Source organism: Hyla sarda, chromosome 4, assembly GCF_029499605.1.
Source record: "Hyla sarda isolate aHylSar1 chromosome 4, aHylSar1.hap1, whole genome shotgun sequence".
Lineage (NCBI taxonomy): Eukaryota > Metazoa > Chordata > Amphibia > Anura > Hylidae > Hyla > Hyla sarda.
The window spans coordinates 377604265-377619528 of NC_079192.1; the positions used below are offsets into that span (position 1 = coordinate 377604265).

At 39.9% G+C, this 15264-nt stretch overlaps 1 protein-coding gene across 2 annotated transcripts in view; it reads left to right on the forward strand.

The window, feature by feature from the left end:
- The window catches only part of GLRA1 (glycine receptor alpha 1), a 184364-nt gene extending 169689 nt beyond the window's left edge, over positions 1-14675 (forward strand). The window contains exon 9 of one of the 2 annotated variants that reach the window (XM_056516843.1): positions 8394-14675. In XM_056516843.1, coding sequence (XP_056372818.1) covers positions 8394-8708 — 315 coding nt within the window. In that variant the 3' untranslated portion in view covers positions 8709-14675. The remainder of the gene's footprint in view (positions 1-8393) is intronic. The other variant, XM_056516844.1, reaches the window with a different exon arrangement.
- The last annotated feature ends 589 nt before the right edge of the window (positions 14676-15264 follow it).

Here is a 15264-nt window from a genome sequence, read left to right on the forward strand (position 1 = left end):
ACGCTGGCAACACAGGAACATACGTTCAGTTCCAGGAGGAAGTCCTAAAGGTCCTGATATTTGGCGAACGGGAAAGAGCAGGCCAGAGTTCCCAAGGAACTGAAGTTACAGGTGCCAGGATCGTCCCAGGCCAACACTTTCCAGGTTAGACTCCCACACTGGAAAGAAGGGACAATCCCAGAAACAATGCAGAGTGTGTTGCAAGAGGGGGATACGGATGGACACCACCACTCAATGTGACACGTGCCCCAATCATCCGGGCCTCTGCATTAAGGTTTGCTTCAGGGAGTATCACACTTCCATGGAGCACTACATTTTCCCTTTCAATTTCCCATAATTTGACAACAATGTACCAAGTCTGGAGTACATTACAAATTTTAACCCCATAAACCACTAAATTCCCACTTTAATGAACATTTATCAAACATCTGTGGGGTGTTAAGGGGTTATCCAGGAAAGTTTTATACATATAGATGCAAATCATAAAATGTTGCAGTATCTTGTAATACCTTTTTTATTGGACTAACAGCATTTTGTATAGACAAGCTTTCGAGATTTGCTTTGTACTTGATAAAGGGAGGGATCCCGAAAGCTTGTCTATACAAAATGCTGTTAGTCCAATAAAAAAGGTATTACAAGATACTGCAACATTTTATGATTTGCATCTGCATCACTGGACTAATACGGCTACTCAAATTTACTATATATATATGTGTATATGGGATTTGTAAAATTTGTAAATTGCTTCCATTAAAAAAATCTTAATCCTTTCAGTACTTATGAGCTGCTGAAGTTAAGTTGTTCTTTTCTGTCTAAATTCTCTCTGATGACACCTGTCTCAGGAACTGTCCAAAGTAGAAGCAAATCCCCATAGCCAACCTTCTTCTACTCTGCGCAATTCCCGAGACAAGCAGAGATGTCAGTAGAGAGCACTGTTGCCAGACAGAAAAGAACAACTCACTGGACCCCTTGTTACATTACTTGGAGTGTAGTTTCCAAAATAGTATGCCATGTATTTATTTATTTATTTATTTATTTTTTTGCTGTTCTGGCACCATAGGGGCTTCCTAAATGCGACATGCCCCCCAAAAACCCTTTCAGCAAAATTTACTCTCCAAAATCCCATTGTCGCTTCTTCCCTTCTGAGCCTCTAGTGCACCCGCCAAACACTTTACATACACATATGAGGTATTTCCTTACTCGAGAGAAATTGGGTTACAAATTTTAGGGGGGGTTTCTTTCCTTTTGCCCCTTTCCTGTAAAACACCTACAGGGTTAACACACTTTCTTAATATCAAGGCCCCTCAAATCCACTTCAAAACTTAACTGGTCCCTGAAAAATTCTGATTTGAAAATTTTGTGAAAAATTGGAAAATTGCTGCTGAACTTAATATGTCACGAAAAAACAATCTCGGAATCAGAATGAAAAGTAAAAGCATCCCAGAGTTATTAATGCTTAAAGTGACAGTGGTCAGATTTGCAAAAAATTCTCTGGTCCTTAAGATGAAAATGGGCTTGGTCCTTAAGGGGTTAAGATATAGGGTGACCAGGTTGCAGGAGGATAAACAGCTAAAAGTACTCAACCCCATTATCAGCACCTGGCTAAAGTGACCAATCGGTAACTAGGTTTTAAACCTATGGTTTATAGAAAAATAATGTATACACATATTTAGTAAAACCGTAGGATGGCATTTAAGTCAGTAAGGTGAATTAAAGGGGATCTCCAGTTTCAGTTGTTATATTAGCAGAGATCCAGGAGGAGTGACCCCCACCAGTGCCTAGAGGGAAGGTTTGTATGCAGTTAGTAAACAGACTTCTTCCTCCCTGATGGAAATCCCATTGGTTTAATGGTGTCGTAGTTTTGCATGCCTAACTTTTTACCATTGTAATACATTTTGAGGTTTGGTTCTTCCATTTTTTGAAAATCAATAATAAGACAAGGCTGAAGGAGCCTGCACCCTTTAGTTGAGGACAGTTGAGGTAGATCTGCCTCCTACACTCCCACCACTGCTATATAGCGAAACAAGAAGACAACTAGAAAGTGTACGATAGAATAATGGTGCTATTCTTCTGCAGAAAGGATTTTTTCCCAAAAAATATGATACATTTTTCTTTGCATAAAAATGAAAAGGATATGTAAAACCGTATGTCTCTCTGCAAATAGTATTGAATAAAAATATCCCACATTTGCTTACCAAGCTCCTATGTGTCTCCCTGGTAACAGACTACAACTAAACTCTATGTAGTCTGATTCTGCAATCATGTGTTAATCCTGCCCTTCCTCGATTATCTATAGACAAATGATGGGGAGTAACACATCAATAAAATTAGAAAATGACACTTTATAACTCAGAGTTTTTATTCATTAAGTGAAATGTTTCTTTTAGGCTGTGTTTCTACCTGGCAGTTTTTTGGGAATCTACCACTGCAGTTTTTGAGTGAATGCCAGAATTGTAAAAAAAAAAAACTGTCATGTGGCAACATAGCCTTAAAGGAGTTATCCCACAATTAAAAGTTACCCCCTATACGTAGGATAGGGAATAGCTAACTGATCGGTCTGGCCACTGGAACCCCACTGATCATGAGAACTCCAGAATGAATGGAGCATACTGTGCACGTGCAGCCAGCACTCCATTCATTCTCTATGGGGCTTCCCAACATTGCAGAGCTCAGTGCTACAGATAGGGAATAACTTTTGATTGTCGGACAACCTCTTTAACAGCTTTAACAATATGGACTGATGGAATCCAAGAAGTCCAGTTTAAAGGATTTTCAATGTATGTATCTACCAGAGTACATCATACCCTATTCTTTTGACCAGGTGAGGACAGGGAATATTTTTGTAAGGGGGCTAGGAAATGGGGGTAAAATGAGGGTGGTAGGGAGGGTGGGCAGCAGAGGCAAACCAGGGGATATTAATAATCAAATACTGACAAAGTGAATTTTTTAAGAACAATTCTGTAATTTTTTTAATGAGAATTTTTTTATTTTACTAAAATATGTACAACTTTTTTAGTTCTAAATATATTTGGGTTCAGTGATGACCTTCCTGTCCTTACGAAAGTGAATTTACCATTTTGCTTGTGGGATCAGGAATGAGGATCCCCTGTTTTGCACCTGCATTAGACATTGCACCCCTTGACAAGGCTCCTCTAAAAGTAAGGTGAAGCCTTAAAGGGGTACTCTGGTGGAAAACTTTTTATTTTAAATCAACTGGTGGCAGAAAGTTAAAAAGATTTGTAAATTACTTCTTTTCAAAAATCTTAATCCTTCCAATACTTTTTAGGGGCTGTATACTACAGAGGAAATGCTTTTCTTTTTGGATTACTTTTCTGTCACAACCACAGTGCTCTTTGCTGACCTCTGCTGTCCATTTTAGGAACTGTCCAGAGCAGCATATGTTTGCTATAGGGGTTTTCTACTGCTCTGGACAGTTCCTAAAATGTACAGAGATGTCAGCAGAGAGCACTGTGTTCATGACAGAAGAGTAATCCAAAAAGCAAAGCATTTCCTCTGTAGTATACAGCCGCTAATAAGTACTGGAAGATTTTTTAATAGAAGTAATTTACAAATCTGTTTAACTTTCTGGCACAAGTAGCTTAAAGAAAAAAAGGTTTCCACCGGAGTATCCCTTTAAACGCCAATAAAGAAGGAGCCATTTGTGCATCCACATTACTATTTTGTCCTATGATCAGTGGTCAGCATTGTATTGTGCTAACACAGTGTTATCACTTCAGGCAGAGAAACATAGTAAATATATTTATTACATCATTTCTGCCTCAAAGAAGCTCAGTAAAGAATTGGTAAGGCATTATTTAAAGACACCCCCATATAAGTTAGTCAAAAGTTGGCCAAATCAACCAACTCTGAAGTGATTGACTAAAGTGTCTGTTTTTCTACCCGAATTGACTAAAGTGTATCGAGCCCCCCAACTTTCCCCGAAAGATGATGTGAAGGGAGCTTGTTGGATTTAAATTATTTGGCAGCAGCTTACTCCTCCTCTCTTCACTGTGTATGGGGAGATCAGTAGAGACCACAGTCAACTGAATGAACGTTCGGCTGACAGCTATTAAAGATATATGGCCACCTTGAAAATAGCCCATGGTTATATTCGGGGAAGTATTGTTGACTGCTTTGTCTGCCTATATGCAAATTAGCCCTTCTCCAGAGGGAAGAATGCTGGCTCTTTAGTGGCTTGCTAGTTATTGGAACTTTGAAGAATGACTAAGCTTATCGTTCAAACCAGAATCTCATATTAAGGAAAGAGGACCCATTTATTGACAGGGGTTCTTGTCCCTCCTCAGTAGCGAGTAGGGTGTTGGTTGGTTGGATGAGAGGCATTTGATTTGGGTCTCTAAGGGGTAACGTGTCCTTGTGGAGAATGCCAGGCTAGCAGAAGGAATCTTATAGGCCAGGCAATGCTCCCTTGGAAAAATAGTGTGCAAATTAGCTCACTACTAGAAAGAAGAAAGCTGTAGTACATCTTTAGTCTGAAATCAAACCACAGAATTTACAGTTTTGGGAAACACTTAGTGAACTCCCAAGGATTTTCTAGTTGTTGAACTTTCCCCCAGTGCAATTGCAGTTCCCGCCCTGGGGAGAGCCCAGTGATGTGGAGCAGGTTCCACTGGCACTTGTTGTGTCCCTTAGTAGCAGAGAGGTAACAGTTGTCACAAGTGGCTAGAGTGGGCATTTGGGCCCCAAGTTTGTTCCCCAAAGTTGCATGGATTGCATATAGTTTATATCCCCTGGGTCGCTTCCTAGTAACAATTTCCTGGTGTTTGGGAGGCCCATGATGTTATATGTGTAGTATAAACCAAGACATCAGGACTCAAAGGGTGTTGTACTGGGGCAGTGCACAAAAACCCTTTGTTGGCAACCTAAAACTACATTTGACTTTCATGTCTTTGTTGATACTAATATGGTCCCATTTTATGTTACTTCAGGGCTGGGGACATATATATTTTATTTGCAGCACTCCTGCCCGTTACATTTGGCAAAGAAGATGTCCACCAGACTTCTGCCTTTGAGAGTGGAAATGGGGCTTCCTAGTCATGCTTGCCCTGGTGAAGGTTTAGCCCCGAAGAAATATGTATTAGATTAATATGATAAAAGAGAAGGGTTAAGAATTTTAGAGTTATAAAGAAAATGCAATTTCGTGAGGCATCTTTACTATTAGATTTGTAATCTCTTTTGTGACATTTGCTCTGTAATATCTCAAGCTGCTGCCTTTGCTATGGCAACCCCAGATGGCTGTCCAAGTGTGGTTATTAGTTCTCACTACAGAGAACTGGATATCAAAGGTATTAGCAGGTGTATCATCCGAAATATCATCTGAACGCAGAATCAGATTCATACTGGGGGCAACAGGTGTCGTGTGTTTCTCTTTTATTTAGATACTTTGTGGGAAAAAGTTTAGAAAAAGTGTTTAAAAAAAAAAAAAAAAACTTTTTCTATAGCAACATTCTACCTAAAGGAGAGATAACAGCCCTCTTTTGTGGGACCTGCGTGGTAACTGTGCATCTGACATGTTGTGCTCAGAACAGCCCCGGGTGAAAATGTTAGTTCTCTGAAAATGTTTTGTCTGCTGTGTGAAGTCCTCCAGCAGGTATCCAAATCAGTCATACAATAAGTTGGTATCCCCAATAAACATTCACCCTCAGAAGTTGGTATCCCCAATAAACATTCACCCTCAGTGACGCTGCCAAAAAAAATAATTTGAAATTGTACCTTAAAAAAAGTACTCCAATGTGTTTTTTTCTCCATGTCATCCACATATCACTATCATTGGTTATACAGTGCCACTTTTTCCAGCATTTTTATTCCAGCAAAGCTCCATCTATATGTTTTCATTTGTTTAATTCCAGCGCAGCTCCATCTATGAGTTTCATTACTAGCCTGGTCATGTGATCACCAGCCTGACTCCCTACATCTTCTAGTGCTTAATGGTCAAAATAGAATGCCAGTTCTGGGTCTGATTTCATGTAATCCAGATCCCTCCCAGCAGCTCATAGATCCATGCCACCTCCATCTGCTATCTCATTGCCAGTGTTTCCCAACCACTGTGTCTCTAGCTGTTCCAAAAATACACCCCTCAGTATGCCCGGACAGCCAAAGGCTGAGGTACCCCAGTGAGTGGGATACCCCAAGTATTTCTGTTCTAGCAGTGTACAACATTTTAGGTAGTTTCAGAACCCCCTCTCCAGACAAAAAAGACCTTTGAACACTATTATATACAGTAGAATCTCCCAATAGCGGACACTAACAGGGGAAAAAAACTGTTGATACTGAGAGATGTCAAAGGCTAAAAATTTTTTCTAAATGACCGAATACTGTACTGTACTCCAGAGTGTGAATACCTATAAAACATGATAAAATGCTATTTTACAGTAGAATTTCCCAGTGCTGTTTATTCATCCCTTATCACCCCCTGTACCATTGACCCCCCCCCCCCACCCCAGTGCCATTTTTCCCCCTCTTATTCCATCCAATGCCACTTCATTCCTCCCTCTTGAACCCCCTGTGTCATTTAATTCCTTTATCCATCTGTGCCCAATCATCCCCCCTCACCCCTTTTGCCACATCACTTTTCCCCTTTTCTCCTCCCCCTGTTGTTCTTCTTACCTAGCCAGTAGGCTCAGGTGCAGGGGCTCTCAGCAGGTTTGACATTCTCCTGATGTCCTCTTGTCCTTTGAAGGTAAATAAGGTGGCACAGGGAAATAAAGGGGGAATTAAGTTGCACAGGGGAGGTAAAATGGTACAGGTGGGCTAAAGGTGTGTGCAAATTCATCACCCCTGTGCCATTTCATTCCCCCCTTTATTACCCTCAGTGCAAATTCATCACCCCTGTGCCATTTCTTTCAGAGGGTAATAAAGGGGGGAATGAAATGGCACAGGGGATAAAGGGTAAAACAACAGTCTTTGACTTCTGTGCTGGGGCTGCTGCAGGGAAGTGCAGCAGGGGCCAGGGTCACCTGGGAGCCCGGGCCCCTTACTGGAGTATTGGCTGTACCCCCTGACTGTGTACAGTCTTATGGGACTCCAAATAAACCAAATAAAAAACTGTCTGCTATTGGGGGGTGTCCTCTATTGGGATTTGTCCGCTAAGGGAGATTTTACTGTATATGATAATGCTCAAATCTTTTCATAAATAGATTTGCAAATGCTGAGGCTACCTTAGACCCCTTACCCCATGCTCTTGATGGTGAACCTGTTGCTTAAATGTAAATAAATTATTTTCCCCGTTGTTTATGCATTAATAATGAAAATAAAAATACTATTTTATTGAAGTTTCCATTTCAAATATTCTTTTGGCTATGCTGACCTGGGTATATGTTTGTTGGGGATACTGAATTTGGAAGCTGACCATACACGTCATTCGATTAACAGCTGATCTCTTTTATTCCTTCCATACACATGAATTCTCAGTCCTTACTTTCTAAATGGAGAGGGTGATGCTGTAAGCTGGTGCTAGACTCCTCTGGAGGCAGCAAATTTCCCTGAGAACAAAAGGATTGTGCATTTAAAATCCAACAAGTACAATCCTCCTCCACCCCAACATCATCTGTTGGGGAGAGTCCCATACACATTGGTGGCCAGTCACAATAAAATCTGTGGACTCAGCCAACACATGTCTAATTGTGTATGGGCACCTTTAGACTATATGCCTTAAGCAAATTATATTTACTTAGAGAAAGTACTAAAGTCATCAAAGGAAAAATATCACATTACATACATGCCATACATAGGCCTATGCCTCCATACTAGTCACATTCTGGTGTAACATGTACTTTAAATAGGGGCATCTGCAAAAAGATTTCATTGCAAGGGAAATGTTTTACTACATGGTGCCTATTCAATTAGATAGATGACCAGGTAATATATGTTAGTGTTGAGTCCTCTAGAAGAGGAACTTCTCCTTGTAGTGACTCTTTTTTGTGGCTAATAGAAGGGTGTCCCTATAAGGGGATGCCTCTTCTTGTATGCTATGCTGTTTGGGTTGATAAAGCAGATGGATATGGGTTGTCCGGGTGAAAGAACCCTTTACGAAACTTTGTGTTAGGAAACTCTGGTATTTCCCTATTTTATTTAGCACACCAAAAAAACTGTCATGAACTATAGAACAATGCCCACGACATGAGACAGAAACATTATGATGAGGCTGGGTTGAGATAACGCAAAAAGTCAGATAAAGATGGCACAGATCTTGATCAACTAGTGTAGCTCAACTACAAAAGTAGAGTTGACAACCTTGTAGAGATATAGTAGCTCACTAAAAAAATTGTAGGCTTACATTTAGTTTTGTGGATGCCCAAATGGCAGGAGACATATGGAAAGTAGATAAGAGAGAGCCTGTTGGAGAGGGTGCAACATTCTTGTCTTATTTTGAGTAGAGCCCTATGCTCAATCTTTTGCAGGAGGATGACACCGGAGAAGGACGTTTCAGCTTTGCAGCTTATGGAATGGGCCCTGCATGTCTCCAGGCCAAGGATGGGATCTCTGTGAAAGGGAACAACAATAACAACCCAACAAGCTCCGCACCCCCAAAATCTAAATCTGATGATGAGATGCGCAAACTCTTCATAAGCCGAGCCAAGTACATTGACAAGATGTCGAGAATCGGATTCCCTTTGGTTTTTCTTATATTCAACACATTCTACTGGATCATCTACAAGATAGTACGTAGCGAGGATGTTCATAAGCAGTGAAGAAAATCTTCAGTCGTGGGTACAGGATGAAGGAGAAGGAACAGAAGAGGGAGACATTTGGGTGAAACCATTATCCTTTATTGTATTTGTGTACCCAACACATTTCACTGTTATATGTTGGGGACACAAGGGTCATTTACAAAGATGTTGAGAATGGTAAGAGATGAAAGGGGTAGGGGGGATATAAGAAAAAAAAAAGATGTGGATTCCACGGAAAAATAATGAATTTTCATAAAAATATTAAAAAAAAACTGTATTAAGTCTGTGCAATAGCAATGCAGAAATGCATGATTTTAAGAATGTGGCAATATATAAATATATATACATACAAATCCAAGGATTTGGGGCTTTTAAAGTGTACATAGGCCTTAAGATTTACATGTGGAGGAACAGGTCTACGGAGTGGGGATGAAACCAATGAGTTCTTTGTAAAATACAAGAAAAGTGCCCGGATAATATATGTAAAATATGCAACATATTAATGTGTCTAAATATAGTCTCAATGCACAGAAATGATAAGTAGTGTTTAGAAAATATATTGTTTGCTCTTTGCTTATGGACTGGGCTCTGTGAGCCGTGGTTTTTAGGAATGCATATAAGTCTGGAAACAATTATGGGATTTATTTTTGAATCCTATGATATCTTGACTCCTGACCAAAAATTTTTTATTTTTACCCTGGCCTCGGCATAGAATTAGACTTGAAATTTTAAATTTATTAAAGTATCCTGGTGATGATTATATTATAGAAAAGCATTTATACCCATCAAGGTCTATGTACTGAAGAATAAACATATGATGAAATTAAGGACTATTTCATAAAAAAAATTACATTTATTCTGGACTCTTTCTGGCCCTGCTTGGACATTTCCAAAATTAAAATAATCTAACTCTACTGCTGTCCTAAAAGCCCCTTTCTTGGCTGGCTGAAAACATTTAGGGACCTGCAGCTATAGTAACTAAGTTCCACCCCCATTGAGGATAGTGAAATGTGTTTTTTTTTTGTTTTTTTTTTATGTAGGATTATCTAAGAACTAATAAGACTGAAAGGGTAAAGTTTTTCCTTCAGGAGAGATTCAAAAGGCAAGTGGAGTCTTATATAAAGAAAAGTAGGCCTCCTCCAGAAGAAAGAGAGCTTGCTTTCTGGTACCACCTATTGGAGGTAGCATCACTGCAAATCTATATTCGGACCCTTTAATGGGATACTACGGCCAAAAATATTATTCTATAAAATAAAGACGGTGAGGCTAAACAGCTGCCCTTCTCCCGCATCACCATGCGGCTTCCTTCCTCTGCTATTCACCCAGCTCTGGTCCTGGCACGCTGCCTTATGACCAGCCGTTTCATACAGGGGTTTGTGTGTGAAGCAGAAATCCCTTTTTTCTGCAAAAGTCTATAAGCTTCTCATAAATCTGAAACTCACCAGAGTTTCAAATCCTTAGTTGTTAGATAGAGAACAGAATAACTACAAAGAGTATCTCCCTGTCAGGAAATCCCAGAAGCTATGTACCTAACATGGACAGCCTATTGATTTCAATCGAAGCAGTGTAATACTTCATTGCTCCAGTGGTGGCACTGTAGGGAAAGCAAACAATCTGTGATCAATGTCTATTGCCAGGGGAACTCTTCTAACAAAATAGGCACCCTTTTAATCAGGAAAATCTTTAGTTCCTATTTAAAGCAAGCTATTACGAAAAGCTCTAAAAAAAGGAATTACATAATGTAAAATGATTTGGCGTTATAGAGCTAATTTATTTTATCTCTGCACAAATTTCATTTTATGAAGCCTATAAAAGTGATGTTAGAGCTTCTCAATGTGTTTTTCACTTTTTCATACAATGAAACTCCACTCCTCCAATGTCTGGAGGCGCCATCTGCTAGATAACAATTTATAGGTAATATTAGGTATAAGCAACAGGTGGAGGGGAGCAGAAGACACATTATTGTGAAGAAAGCACATGGAATGGTCAGCAGGGTAACACTATCTAGAATAGTCATAGTTCTATATGAAGATAAAACCCTTATTTTTAAGCTTCATAGAGCCCATTTAAGGCCATATACACACAGGGGGAGATTTATCAAAACCTGTCCAGCCGCACAGGTCAACTTTTCCTCTGTGCAGGTTTTGATAAATCTGCCCCACAATGTATAAAGGTTGTGGGAATGTAATTGGGGTCCATAATAGTGTTGTCTTTATGATGCCTCAGTGTTCTTGAAGATTACATTCCATAAAACAGCACTGGCCCAGAAATACTTTGAGCCTTCCTTGTATTCATGACCCATATAAAATGGACCCTGAATATGTATATAGTGCATACTGCAAGTGCATGGGTACTTAAAATGGGTTGTAAAATTGTGCAAGAGAAATTGACTGCAGACTATTATATGAAGTAAAATTTTTATATTTAACTTGACGGAAGACAAGCAGGTTCCTAATCTATTAGAGCAGGGATCTGGAAGATCACATCTGTGCAATACCTTGGTTCCTATGACAACCATGTAATGCTTCTTTTCCCTTGTGGTGGCAGCAGAGAGGGACCCTGTAATTAGCTTAAAGGGTATTCTGGGCAAAAACATCTTATCCCCTATCCAAAGGATAGAGGATAAGATGTCTGCCTGCTGGGAAAACCAGCGATCTCCCTACAGCACCCGCACTCCTCGTGACGTCACGCCACACCCCCTCCATTCATGTCTATGGGAGGGGGTGTGAAGGCCGCCATGTCCCCTCCCATAGACCTGAATGGAGGGGGCATGATATGACATCACGAGGAGGCGTGGTGTTACGTCACGTCTCCAGTCACCGATGTAAAAGGATCAGCAATCGGCTTAAAAGCATGTAAATGCATGTTTGACGGCTGATCACATCTTGTGTGCCCAAAAAAAGTCATCGTTATTGGCCACAAATGGCTCAGGCAACCATTTGATAGAGCCTTTTGAAGGCTCAGCAAAGCGATTGCTGTTCACCAAGATTGTCATTTGTATGGTTGTCTAGGCAACTGTACTGTTCAGTGTGAACTAGAGCCCAAAGCTGGACTTACACTTTACTCCGATTGCTAATAATACTTCAGAGAGTGGCATCAGCCCTGCATCCTTTTGGATGAGTACCATCTAACAAGGCATAAAGTCATATGGGGGAGAATTATCAAGCTATCTTTACATAACATTCTCTTTGTTTCCCATACCAACCAATCACAGCTCAGCAAAGCCCTGGTAAATTGAAAGCTGAGCTGTGATTGGTTGCTAAGATATGAAAGCTGAGCTGTGATTGGTTGCTAAGATATGAAAGCTGAGCTGTGATTAGTTGCTATGGGCAACAAAGAGAATCTTACTATATGATAGCGTGATAAATCTCCCATAAAATGTCTAAAGTAATAAACCCCTTACATGATGTCACTAGAAATAAGTGGCATCCCCTCAGTCTGTAGAATCTGGAAGCGGACGCGTTCATATCTAGTAACTAAGTTTATGTGAGGATAACTCACTATTCTGACAATAATCTTGAGAAGATTTGCTACTGTCAACTTCCTGGTTTTTTCAACCTTAATATTAGAAGAAAATAAAGAAGCCAGGGCAATGATTTGCTGTTAATGAACACAATGGTTGTTTCCTTCAGGATTACATTAGAATACCGGTGATGAAGTCTTCTCATAAGAGAAACTGCAGTGCACTTAACTAACTTACAATTTCCCATAAGAAATGCTACACAGAGCAAAGAACTGTCCTGCCACCTATTGTTGCTGCGGAGTACTGCAGAAATACTTTACTGGGAAAACCTAGGAACAATGTAGCACCTTTCTGAATTAAAATCTGCCCTATTTCAACACTGTTGGGTCAGGTTAGGGCTGTATACTTCAGGTTCAAGGGACATGTAAAAGAGACACCTGAATGTTTTGACGGGGTGTTGATTATACATTAAAAAAAATTTTTTACAGGTGAGAGGTGTATTTCAAACATGTTTCCGATATAAAACTGTAGCAATTTACTATAAAATAAAAAAATTTGTGCTGAATTTTATAGAGACGTAACCTGTGTCCTCTAGGCCCTCTGCAACAGGGCCCGATGTGCCACTTATAATACTGGTCTCTTATGGGGCAGATGTGCTTTGTGGCCCCCTTAGGCTCCAGGTGTGACTGCTACCTCTGCACCATCTATAGTTACGTCCCTGTGATACAGGTCTACTCGGTCCTAGCGCCTAAAAATTTCAGCAGCGAACGCTGAAGCGGAATCTCCAAACAGAATTTCTGATAGGAATTGATCACAGAGATTCCATAGTGTAAACATACCCTTAGGCTTCATGCACATGACTATATTACAGAGGTTTGTCTCATGAGGATATACCCCAACCAATGGGTCTGTGATTTAGGAAGCCCCCCCCCCACACACACACACAAACACTTTATAAGCCAGGCAGTCTCTCTCTGGCAGTCTCGAGTCATCCATGTTTATAAAGAAAATGGTGACCCTGAAATGGCGCTACCTGATGGGAATCTGATGAGGACTCTGTTTGAAATAATGTATCAGTATAACTATTTATTGACACAAATAATAATAAAACAAATGGGGGCAGACTGGCAAAGGCAACTCTTCCTTTCTCGATTGCTAAAAGCTTGAGAAAGGGAGAGTTACCTTCTGAAACACGTCTTACCAATCTGCCACCATTTTTTTGTGTCAATAAATGATTATATTAATACATTAATCCAAACGAAGTCCTCATCAGATTCACATCAGGTAGCGCCACTTCATGGTCACAATTTTCTTCTTCATATTTATTGCTTTCACACGAGCTCATAGCATTAGATTCACCTCTGACGACCAGCGACTAAGGATCCTTTTATACAGGATATACATGCACACAAGGTGCACCGAGAGTCCAATCTTGTGGGAGTCTCACAGGGGCACTGCACACCTACAGAATCACATGAAGCACTGTCCTCTTTTATTATTTATTATGTCATTGTTTATCAACCAGGGTGCCTCCGATTGTGGCAAAAATACGGCTCCTTTGGCTGTCTAGGCATGCTGGGAGTCGTAGTTTTGCCACAATTGTAGACACCCTGGTTGGGAAACACTGTAAAATGTGGATAGTAAATGGGAGCTGAGCTGCAATAACCCAGCATGTCCACTATACAATGTGCACCACTGTCTGCTTCCTACTCTGTTTTCTGTATATGAAGACTCTAGCAAACAGCTGATTGGCAGAAGTGCCAGGTATTGGACCCCCATCAATCAAATATTGATAGGCCATAAATAAATAACAAAAATCTCAGAAAACCCTTTAATAAACAGCTAAAAGAGGAGAAAACTATCTTCCATCTCCCCACCGGTAGGTACAGTGTGTTGTGATGATATTTGCATCAGTGACTCCTTGTAGCTTCTGCTAGATTTTATTGCTAACATCAGATTCTACTTTCCGGATTGCTAGCGATGCACTTTTTAGATTTTTTCTTTTGGTAGATATTTAAAGCACTTTATTTTACACTTTGGCTACATCTATAGCCTAATAGACTATATAAGCACTTACACTTTTACAGTGAAGGGAAAAAATATTTGTTTTTCTGCTATTTTTGTATGTTTGCCCACTGACATAGAAATGACCAGTCTACCGTTTTATGGGTATACTTATTTGAACAGCGAAGTTTCGAGTCTGATGTTTGGCAACTTAGACCTTAAGCTCTCCACAGATTTTTTCTGAGAGTAAGGTCTGGAGACTGGTTAGGCTATGGTATCAGCTGTTTTGAGATAACTGATAAGATCTTCCTGTGTAGTTCTGGGCGAATTCCTCACCATTCTCATTAACATTGAAACTCCATGAGTTGAGATCTTGCATGGAGCCCCCGACCAAGGGAAATTGACAGTCAGGGGCAGACTGACAATACTAAGGGCCCCTGGTCCAAAAAAAGCAAGCATGCCCCTATTCCACCCAAATCCCTCCACCACCCCTACACACAAAATAAACTAAAATTTATATATATATATATATATATATATATATATATATATATAAATAAAAGAAACACTTTATGGTAGGTAAAATAATTTTCCATGACAAATAATACCAGTATGAAAGAAGGAAATATATACCATGTCACAATAACTGGATAATACCACCATACTGTACTGAATAAAACCACTATACACAGATCAGTATACTGTACAGGATCTGTATACTATATAAGTGATTAGCGGTAGATAACAGCTGTACAGAGATCTGTATACCAAATAAGTGATTATGTAGGGGACCATATGGCAGTAGATATCAACTGTACACAGAATCTGTATACTATATAAGGGATTATATACAGGACCATATAGGAGGCAGATACCAGCTGTATAGAGATCTGTATATCATATGAGTGATTATATACAGGACCATATTTCGATAGATATCAGCTGTACACAGGATTTGCATACCATATAAGTGCTTACAGTTACATCTAGGGATTCACAATTAGGTATTTTCTGATCGGTGGCATCCTCTTTCCTTTTCTTATCCGTCCGGATCAGACCGCCATTTCGATCTCTTAACATATGCAGGACAAACATGTTAGCATTTTTCCA